The sequence below is a fragment of the Gymnodraco acuticeps genome, unplaced genomic scaffold (assembly GCF_902827175.1).
Source record: "Gymnodraco acuticeps unplaced genomic scaffold, fGymAcu1.1, whole genome shotgun sequence".
Taxonomy (NCBI): Eukaryota; Metazoa; Chordata; class Actinopteri; order Perciformes; family Bathydraconidae; genus Gymnodraco; species Gymnodraco acuticeps.
In genome coordinates this window covers 2,620,879-2,632,404 of record NW_022990699.1, presented here as the reverse complement: position 1 = coordinate 2,632,404, position 11,526 = coordinate 2,620,879, and the positions used below count along the sequence as shown (strand labels likewise).

The window sequence follows — 11,526 nt, the reverse complement described above, 5'->3', positions numbered from 1 at the left end:
GGAAAATACTTCCCCAACACAAGTCATGACTGATTATAACTTATGTTAGGAAAATGTTCTGAGTCAGGGACAGAGGGTTAGTTTGCCCAAACAAGCATTAACCTAAATAATTCTAAGGAAATATCAAGTTAGATTTTGTAAATTTGTTTTAGGAGTTCAGCAATCCTTGTTATGCAAATTATGAACAAATGCAAAAGGCATCAAGTGTTCTCTTTCTCCCTCACCTGCTCACAGTTCAAGTCAAACACTGGCAATCAATGCTGGAAAATGTCTCCGCACACCATGGAACAATGGGAAATCCTGGAATGTATCAGTAAAAATTAAGAATTCAACTGTTTATACATTCTTCTGCTGTCTTTTGGCAATAAAATAACATTTCACAGAGTGCAGAAGCAATTGGTGTTTTACTGCACAATGTGTTTACAAGAGAGAGAGAGAGAGAGAGAGAGAGAGAGAGAGAGAGAGAGAGAGAGAGAGAGAGAGAGAGAGAGAGAATTATTTGATTCAAAATAAATGTACTTTGGCAAAAATACAGAACTACATTTGATCACAGAAAAACATCTAAAGATGACCTGCACGTTCAGACAAATAATAAGCCAGTCACTCTATTTATTTACTTAAGACGTTTTTAATAGTCCTGGGTAGCAAACAGAATGACTATGTGCATTATTCTGTATACAGAGCAAAAAAAAAATAAATGGTGTCTCCATTCAAATACATTAAAATAATCAACTGTAAAAATCACATAGAAAAAAATCTCTTAAAAAAAAACAAAAACAATAGGAATGATCAGATTAGAAAACAACAATTCCAGTGATTCTTTCCTATTCTCATTTTAATCTTTCTCTCCATTATGTTTAAAACTTTCAATATCTGGGACCCAACCGCCGGCACTGTCCACCTGCAGAGACGAGCAGAATGAAACACAGCAGCCTCCAGTTTCTCTACGACAAACTGTGTGCTTCAGAGCAGGCGCAGCAACTTGAGTTACTGGATTGAAACGCAGCTGGAGCACTTGATTAAGGATCTCTACACCTATACTGTACTTGAAGAACCTCATTTATTTGTATGTTAAGTTCCAGTTCCTCCATGTCCAAAGATATTCCAATTTTAATAGAAGATATATAAAAGCTGGTGTTGCTGGTGTAGATTATTTTATTTATGCTGAACTTTCTGAGATACAATCATGTCCCTCCTTCCCTGGGCACAGTTAAGCTCTGATCTCAATCAGTGGCTTGATAAAGACCGCTGGAGTCCACCCGGTAGTTTCTAGATTCCTGAGGCTTGCTGGGTATCAGAGCTGGAGCACACACACTACAGTATTGTGTTTGCATAGTTATACATATTGCATGGAGCAGCTGACATCACCTCTCAGGATTCCTGTCAGATATTACACCACAACATCAGGGCAACATGTATGCTGATGGCTACTGAATGCAAATAAGAGCAAGGCCAGACATTCATCAACTACTGTTGCAGTTCAGTGGGAGAGAGAGTGGGTTAACAACACACACACACACATACTTGTCTCAGCAGTTTTCGGGCATTTTTCCAGTGGGCTATATCCTCAGCAGAAAGACCACAAAGAGGGTTTATGAAACCTAGGATTTATGACAGCATGGTTGGTACCGTTCAGTAATTACAGATGGCAAAACACGCACACACTTAAACCTAAATGCACAAACACACATAATGTAGGAAGTCGAATGGGCACATACAACTAAATATAGGTGGCTTACTTCACACACTTATTCTCATACACATACAGGCATGTAAACTGCTCAGGCTAGCTTTTGTATGGAAACACACTTTAAAACTTTAAGAGTTTTTCTTTTGGTTTAACTGACTGTCGAACGTTCTCTGCCAATCTACATCTCTCTGCGGTTTATAGGAATGTTCAATGTATATAAGCAGTTTCTTCATATAACTGTTGTGGGCATGAGTGGTAGCTTAGACACATTTATGTAAATTAATATATTGTATGTGAAATCTAACTAAAGCGTGCTAACCAGTGAACACAATCCCTTCTCCCTCATTACAACAACACAGTGATCCACCCAGGAGATGACGGCTGTTTGAGTCCACACAGCCGCGAGTACAATCTGTGATTGGACGATACCTGGGAGTGAAATGACAAGACTGGATGTCTATTGGTTGGCACTTTTTTTTCAATAACACAGCAAATTGATTAACATTAACAAACAGTAACATACAGTATATGAGACAAATGCAAAGCGATATGTTTCATAGGTTTAAAAAATATGTGAAAAAGCGCAAAGTGGTCTTGGCCTGGAACGTCCACAGGAAACGCTGCAGGATGCCAAATTCTAGACATTCCCAGTCTACATGTGGGTTGCGGAAAATAACCACAAAAAAAGGAAGGATCCCTTATGAGTAAGTCTTTGGAATGGCCTAAGATGCCCTTTGATGAATAACAGGTGAATCAAGTGAAACAGACAACAATAGATATGTGCACATGCTGAAGAAAGCAATAACATGTTTATGATGATGGCAAAGATCCAAAGGTTGATGAGGGACATCCAGGGGGTCGTGGCTGAGGTGAGAGCCCCGCACTCATCCTCTGCCACTCCCTGTCCTCCCAGAAGACACAGTCAATGCTACCCTTAAAGAGGGGCCTGATTAGACATGGAGAAAACACAGGGCCTTTTTTTCTCAGATTTATATTGGCCCCTGGAATGGCTAGGAAATACATCTGCATTTGGATAACAATGACTTAGTCAAATCTTTCTGTGGTGGGGGCCTAATTGGACCGAGAGAGAGTCGCCTCCAGTAACTCCTCTAATGACTCCACTCCTTCTAGTTTGGGCTCTTCCTTCTCCTCTGACTTTTTCTTCTTTGCGGGCAGTTGGCTGGATGGAGGCGTGTCTTCCTGCATCAGCTCTTTGGCCAGGATGCTGGTCACTGCATGACCAGCTCGTCGGTGGTTGGCTAAGGAACAAAAGGAAACAGAGTTAGGGAGATAAAATAATTGAGAAAACATAATAATGAAAGTCATGTTCATGGCATAACAAGTCCATTCGAGTATGTCAGCGCATGCCATAAACTAACATATCTGATGTGTGTGCAAGAAATATGTCAGTTAGCCAAACAACATCACAACGGCAGACACGTGCTCAACATATTCCACTGACCATAGGCTTTTGTTCTGAATGGATGCTCCCTTTCATTACAACATACATGCACTACCATGACACACAAACGGCTTAATGGTGTGGCTGTACGTGTGGATTCATGTGACATCTGGAGCAACTCGCTGTGTGTTGTCAAGATTAAACTCAACTTGAGTTTGACAAAGTGGGAACAATTAGGAAAAGGGGGGAAAAAACGCGAGGCATAAGAGACATTGAGCGGAAGAGGAAGTGGAACTGGTGGGATGGAGGAAGGGTGAGTGTGTAAAAGCAAAACAAGGGTAAGATGCCATGAAGAGCAGGGTGATTCATGCTGTGGGAAGATTACGGAGGCAGGGATCAATGAAAATGAGACGAACGTGGATGGAGAGATTGACTAAGAGGAGGAATGAGAATACATCACATACAAAAAGTGGATTTAGTGAGGAGAGATAAGAGATGCAGAGAAACAGAGCGAGTGGGACAGATTGGGCCCTGAGGATGCCGTCGTTTTTATTCTTCTACCTGCTTACTCTGTTATTTCACACACACACACACACACACACACACACACACACACACACACACACACACACACACACACACACACACACACACACACACACACACACACACACACACACACACACACACACACACACACACACACACACACACACACACACACACACACACACTTTATCTCTCTCTTCCTCCCTATCCTATACCACTTGTCATTCTCCTGAGTGGAAGGACAGCAGTGCAGCAGCGGCCATTTTGAATGATATAAGTCAGTGGGAGATTGTGTATGCTGTTAAGTGACGCCTGGTGTGTGTTATGAATAAAAGGTTAACAAAAGTAAAGAACACATTTGTTATCACAAACACACAGAGTGATGCAATGTGTTCCTGTTGTTACTGAGAACAACAGATCAATCAAACAACGTCATGATGCAAACCAACAGCAATACACATGCAAATGCATCATGTTCACACAAACAACAAACCAATATTTGACACATGGTTCTTATCGAGCAAAGAAAATATCACACACAAACAGAAGTTACCGAACAGGTCTCCAGAACTAGCTGTGACAAAGACACAATTGAGTCTGGGGAGAAAGAGGAGAAGCAGGGTTTGGTGATTCATGTTCACAGTTGACTTCTTTGTGTGAGCCTCAGCTGGACTGATCAACACAGACAGCTAGGGTGTCAAAGTATCACTCAACACACACATCGCTCCTCATCTCTCTCAAACACCAATACATGGGAACGCTTTCTCTCTCAGTGAACTCTCACAGATATCTGACATATCTATTTCTGGCCCTTTCCAAACTTCTCTCCCTCACTCATACATGTACCAATGAGGAATTATGCAAATGACCCAAAAACCGAGTGTGAGTCAGTGTGGGTGTTATCTTATGTGTGTGTGTGCAGTGTGCTGAGCTTGTCCTAAAAAAAGCCAACCCGCAGAGAAAAGCTTTTCAAAGGCTGTCAACGCAGCTCCTTCCTCTCTCATCCTCCTCCACTCCCTCTTGAGGGAGAAGACAGAAGAGGAAGAGCCGGGATCAGAGGCAGCATTGGAAAACCTGCAGATTATCAAGAGGGAATGTATGTGCAAATGTTCTCTATTTAAATATACTTTAAAAACATGACTCTCAGAAGCAAATAGATAATCTGACAGACTGTTTTCAATGAGCATCACAAGTCACAGCTAACACATTGAAAGACAAAGGATAAGACTGAAAATATTCGATAGTTTTGTTATTGTCAACAAATCCAATGCAAAGACCACAACTTTAAACCTGTGAGTCATCTCAAAAGTTCCCCAGCTAGTCTGTGGGCCTCAGGTCTTATCTTATCCATTTCTACTACATTCCTCAATCTGCTAAACAGGTAACCAGGAATATAAACTTTCATACAAATAAATCCAAAACACTATTGTAAGGCTCGAGGCACTTTTGTATGGGTTAGGTGTTAATAGTGCATCAGATGAATATAGAATATCTCCAGACTTCTCCTTAGAGTATAACTTTGGGGTAGATCACAGTTTGTTGCTCCAGTAGCAACATGGCCACCTACTGGAGATTAAATGGAACTACTGCAGTGTCTGCTCAGCGAGTTGCTTGGTACTGTATTTCTTGAGAAGCATTTCTCTTTCACAGGACCTCAGCAATACACCCGCCATGTCTGAAGGTGATCTGATGTATGGTTGTAGAGGACCTTTTTTTCTTGCAGCTTTTAGAGATCTCTTGTGTGTAAAATCAGATTGAAAACAGTTGTTAAATGTCTTATGTGGCTTTAAAAGGAGCCGTTTAAACCCTAAGAAAAACCCTGATGCAACGTCTAAAGATTACTTTACTTAAAATAGGGACTACAAGTCAGGATATTTCGTCCTCTGGTAATACAACTTTGACAATGTTTTCTTCTCGCAAGCCGTTTTACATTGTCACATTTCAGTACAAAAATGGCTTGAGTACCCCTTTAACACGTGGCATTACAAACATAGGAAATACAGAGCATGTATATCCAAAGACTAGCTCTGATGTTGACTTAATGATCCATGCACTTGGCAGGAAGCCTGGTGTGAGCAGCAGTAGGAAATGAGACGTCGGGACTCAACAAAGACTGTTGTGAGTCTGTTTACCGGCAATGTGAGGTTGAATGAGTGTGTTTGCACTTTGAGGGACCATCAGTGGCAAAGAGAGTCAAGTGTGAAATCATCTGTATCACATTACTCTTCAGGAGACTTAATAATGGCTGCCTGATGAGGGAAAGATCACGTTGAGAAGAGAAGCTAATAGGAACTAGCTCAGTTGCTTTTTTTAAGATTTACGGAGAATAACCCACTGCCTCTCAGATCAAAGACAGTCTCAACTCAATGAACATAAACTCTGCCTGGTGAGATGCCAATTTCAGAGCAGCCATCTTTATTGTCTTAGCTTTTTGTCAGTACAGAAGCAGTAAAGCCCCGGTCACATGACAGCATGGCATGATGGTGAAGTTGCAGATGAAGGCTGAACCTTCATCACAGTCCCAGCCTAGCAGGGGCTCATGTCGCCCTCGTCAGGACACACTGCGTAACACACTGCTGCACTAGAGGATTGTGGGAGAGAGTGACGTCATCGAGCCTCACTGTTTGCTTGTGTCTGCGTGTTAGTATTGATGTGGAAGTATTCCTTTCATGTCACCAAATAGGCTTAACTGGTGCATATGAGACTCTCACTGGCATGTATTGTCCCATGGGTGTTTAGTATGCACGTGACATCACCACTGCTGCAGTAATGACTTGATTGACGAGTGCTCTCCTATTGGTCTAAATGATCTCCTTCTGTGTCTGTCTGTGTGGGTCTCAATGTGTGTTTGTGTGAACATCTGTGAGAGCACAGATCTCTATGGGGGTCTCTTTGTAGGAGCAGACCGTCTGCAGAGCCAGCGTGTGCCTCTATTGTTGCCGTCCCTTTTATCTCCATGTCTCTGTTGGGATTGGTGCTTTGTCAACTAGTTACTACTGCCATTGGTTATTCTGGCAGGGGTCATGACCCAGCAGATGGGACCCATAGTGAATGTTTAGACACGTCATTCCTCTACACACAAGTGCCCTTAAATAGCTTTAAACACATACACACACAAATTAGCCTAATAAAAGGAATAGATGGACCAGAACTAACAAATTGAGGTAGAGAGCCAGTGTGATACTGTTTGAAAAACTATCCAAGACTGTCCTCTGGAACGCTGCAACTTCTGTTTAGCTACATGTATTGGTATGCAAACATCTATGCGTGTCTTTGTATCGGCATTCAAGCATCTGGTGTGTGCGTTTTGTCTGGATGTGTTTAAAGTGGGGGTGGGCAGACAGCTGAGGATACCTACCACACACACACACACACACACACACACACACACACACACACACACACACACACACACACACACACACACACACACACACACACACACACACCACACACACACACACACACACACACACACACACACACACACACACACACACACACACACACACACACACACACACACACACACACACACACACCCCCACACACACACCACACACACACACACACACACACACACACACACCCCACACACACACACACACACACACACACACACGTGTCAGGGGTTAGGAGGTATATGGCCTCCACAGCCTCGTGGGTTTCCTCTAAATCACAATGCAGTGACACAATAAGCATGACACACACTCAATAGCCCCTCAGTAGTCCTTTAATACAAAGTTGGTGACGTGTGCAGTCGTAACAGCGGTGAAGAGGAGAGAAAGAGGAGGGGAGGGGACGTCACACTTTTTGTGATGAAGACCCTTACAAGACACTAAAACAATTAAATAATACATGTGTAGTTTTATATCAGCACATGGAAGACATGAAATGATCCGTATATTTTAAAGATACCCAGTCATAGCATCCTAAACATTTATTTTTAAACTGCACATCTATAATATACAGTGGGGCAAAAAAGTATTTAGTCAGCCACCAATTGTGCAAGTTCTCCCACTTAAAGGGATGCAAACTCATCAGGTATGAAAAAGGTGACAAGGATCCGAGCCCCCCGACCCCACGGAATATCGGCTTCAAAATGAGGAATAACAAGATTTTAGCAGTCAGAACTAAAGCAGTTAATAATAACAGAAATCTAATATAAATATATAAAAACATTTATTTTCATGCCTCTGTGCAAGGCTTAGTCTTTCTATCTTTATAGCCACTGGTGTAAAGTAACTAAGTTCATAAACTCAAGTACTATACTTGGGTACAATTTTGAGCTACTTGTACTTTATTTAAGTATTTCAATGTTTTGCTACTTTGTACTTCTACTCCTCTACAGATCAGAGGTACATGGTGTACTTCTACTCCACTACATGTATTTAATGCCTTTAGTTACTACAGATGTGGATGAATGATGTGAAATATAATCAAGTGTTAACTCAGACTTTAGTTCCACCTGGAGTAAATTCACAAGCTACCCTGCAGTATACAAAGTCATTCAAACTAGCTGCACCTTTACCAGCTTTGAGAACACTTTCATGATCAATCATTATAAAACATATCATATATATTATTCTGAAATGGACCAATCTGCACAACGACTACTTTTACTGTCGCTACTTTAACTATATTTTAATGAGAATACTTTTCTACTTTTACTTGAGGAACATTTTGAATTAAGGACTTTTACTGTAACAGAGTATTCCTTCACTCTGGTACTTCTACTTTTACTAAGTACAAGATCTGAGTACTTCTACTTTTACTCAAGTACAAGACCTAAGTACTTCTACTTTTACTCGAGTACAAGACCTGAGTACTTCTACTTTTACTCGAGTACAAGACCTGAGTACTTCTACTTTTACTCAAGTACAAGATCTGAGTACTTCTACTTTTACTCAAGTACAAGACCTGAGTACTTCTACTTTTACTCAAGTACAAGACCTGAGTACTTCTACTTTACTCAAGTACAAGACCTGAGTACTTCTACTTTTACTCAAGTACAAGATCTGAGTACTTCTACTTTTACTCAAGTACAAGATCTGAGTACTTCTACTTTTACTCAAGTACAAGATCTGAGTACTTCTACTTTTACTCGAGTACAATATCTGAGTACTTCTACTTTTACTCGAGTACAAGACCTGAGTACTTCTACTTTTACTCAAGTACAAGATCTGAGTACTTCTACTCGAGTACAAGACCTGAGTACTTTTACTCAAGTACAAGATCTGAGTACTTCTACTTTTACTCAAGTACAAGATCTGAGTACTTCTACTTTGACTCAAGTACAAGATCTGAGTACTTCTACTGTTACTCAAGTACAAGATCTGAGTACTTCTACTTTTACTCAAGTACAAGACCTGAGTACTTCTACTTTTACTCAAGTACAAGATCTGAGTACTTCTACTTTTACTCTAGGACAATATCTATACTTATACCACCTCCGTTTATAGCCTATGAAAAAAACTATTAAAAAACGAAGGCTAAAGCTAACGTTAGCAGATAGTGACAATGTATGCTAGTTAGCTAGCTCAACGATTCCTTAAATAATATTATGACAGAAAAACTTTTCAGTTCACATCACGCTCTACCGCTCCGACAGGGAGCTCTGCTCTGAACACCTGAACGGCCCGTTCTAACAGCTGTTCACCAGCGGTCCAGTCTGTGCCACAGTGACTCCGGACCACAGTTAATATTAACGAACGCACCCGTAGGTAATGTAGCTGCTGAAGCTAGACCCTCATCGCGGAGCAGCAGAGCCTTAGTATACATCCATGAGCAGAGCCTACAGGCAGGAAGACTAGCACACAGCTCGCGCTTCATTATAATATATAAAAAAAGAACACCATGCGTGTCATGATGGCACATAAAAGCCCGCGGCCGCAGATTACTCCGGGTCCCAGACCCCAAAAATATTTGTATTGCAGATCTACATGAATCACACAAACGACCTATTTTGGATTCAAAACGGCGAATTTCGCCGAAAGGTGACAAGTTTGCATCCCTGTAAAAAGATGAGGCCTGTAATGTTCATCCTAGGTATACCTCAACTATGAGAGACAAAATGAGAAAAAATCACATTGTCTGATTTTTAAAGAATTTATTTGCAAATTATGTTGGAAAATAAGTATTTGGTCAATAACAAAAATTCATCTCAATACTTTGTTATATACCCTTTGTTGGCAATGACAGAGGTCAAACGTTTTCTGTAAGTCTTCACAAGGTTTTCACACACTGTTGCTGGTATTTTGGCCCATTCCTCCATGCAGATCTCCTCTAGAGCAGTGATGTTTTGGGGCTGTCGCTGGGCAACACAGACTTTCAACTCCCTCCAAAGATTTTCTATGGGGTTGAGATCTGGAGACTGGCTAGGCCACTCCAGGACCTTGAAATGCTTCTTACGAAGCCACTCCTTGATTGCCCGGGCGGTGTGTTTGGGATCATTGTCATGCTGAAAGACCCAGCCACGTCTCATCTTCAATGCCCTTGCTGATGGAAGGAGGTTGTCACTCGAAATCTCACGATACATGGCCCCATTCATTCTTTCCTTTACACGGATCAGTCGTCCTGGTCCCTTTGCAGAAAAACAGCCCCAAAGCATGATGTTTCCACCCCCATGTTTCACAGTAGGTATGGTGTTCAGTGTTTCCCACAGATATGAAATATACTTGGGCGGGTGGTGGCAAGGGGGGGGGTGCGCGAAAAAAAAAAGTTTTAACAACATTATTTATTGACTTTTCATTCCGGTATAATCATTTTGCGCAAAGATGGCACTGTTTGTCAGAGCACTTCATCCTTCTGGGATTTCATGAAGAACAGCTCCAACGCCTGTGTGTATGGGAATGCCTCTGGTGCTGGTCCATTAACTGCCAGTGTTTCCCACAGATCTGAAATATACTTTGGGGGGTGGTGGTAGCAGGGGGGGTTGAGGTGACGTGCAACAACATTAACCTTTCTGTTGGTCGCTTGTTAGCAGACCCTTCACGCGATGGCAGAGCGAACAGGTACAGGTACAGGCAGGGTCCATAATGATAGCCCAGTTTAAATCTACTACCCACACATGAACATATGGAAATGGGTTACTATTTAAAAAAATAAATGTATTTATTAATGTATTTAGGAACCTATCCATGTGATTTTTAGTGGGGGTCGACCTCAAATCCTCTAGGGGGGTCCAGGGGCATGCCCCCCCAGTAAGATTTTATTTTTTATTTTGGAGTTAAATGCATCAATCTGGTGCATTTTGAGGGGAAAATAAAGATACTAGATCTATGGAAACACCTATATTTAACAGAACTGTATACATTTTAATAATCATAAAATCAAGGCCATAACCAATAACATACCATTTCCAATATGAAAAAAACACTGAAACTTGTTTATTAATTTAGTTTTGGTTCATTTATAGTTGTGAGTGTGTCTGTGCTCCTGAATCAGCCTCTCCTGTCTCCCTCCTCTCCCCCCCTCTCCCCCTGCTCCTCTTTGAGGCAGCAGCAAAGACTAGTTTTCTCTCAACAAGTTTTAAAAGTGTATCTTACCTTTTTTCACCTAGTTAACTTTTTATTTATTTATTCATGCATATTTTACTAATCACATTACATTTCATTTAGCTGACGCTTTTATCCAAAGCGACTTATAATGACCGATTACAGGGACATTCTCCCTGGAGTAACTAAGGGCTAAGTGCCTTACTCAAGGGCACACTAGTGCTGGTGTTCCTGGCGGGATTTGAACTTACAGCCTTCCGATCTTCAGCCCACCTCACTATCCATTAGACCAGTGCTTCTCAAAGTGTGGTCCGCGGACCACTGGTGGTCCGTGAGCGCCCCCTAGTGGTCCGTGAGTATATTGGTAACATTTCACATTTGAAATTAAT

General features: G+C 41.5%; 1 protein-coding gene across 1 annotated transcript in view; it reads right to left on the bottom strand.

Annotated features, from left to right (window-relative positions):
• Positions 1–608: 608 nt before the first annotated feature.
• The window catches only part of LOC117555952 (protein diaphanous homolog 1-like), a 107,385-nt gene continuing 96,467 nt past the window's right edge, over positions 609–11,526 (bottom strand). Inside the window, 2 exon segments of the mRNA XM_034231037.1 lie at positions 609–2,949; positions 4,195–4,238. Coding sequence (XP_034086928.1) covers positions 2,920–2,949; positions 4,195–4,238 — 74 coding nt within the window. The 3' untranslated portion in view covers positions 609–2,919.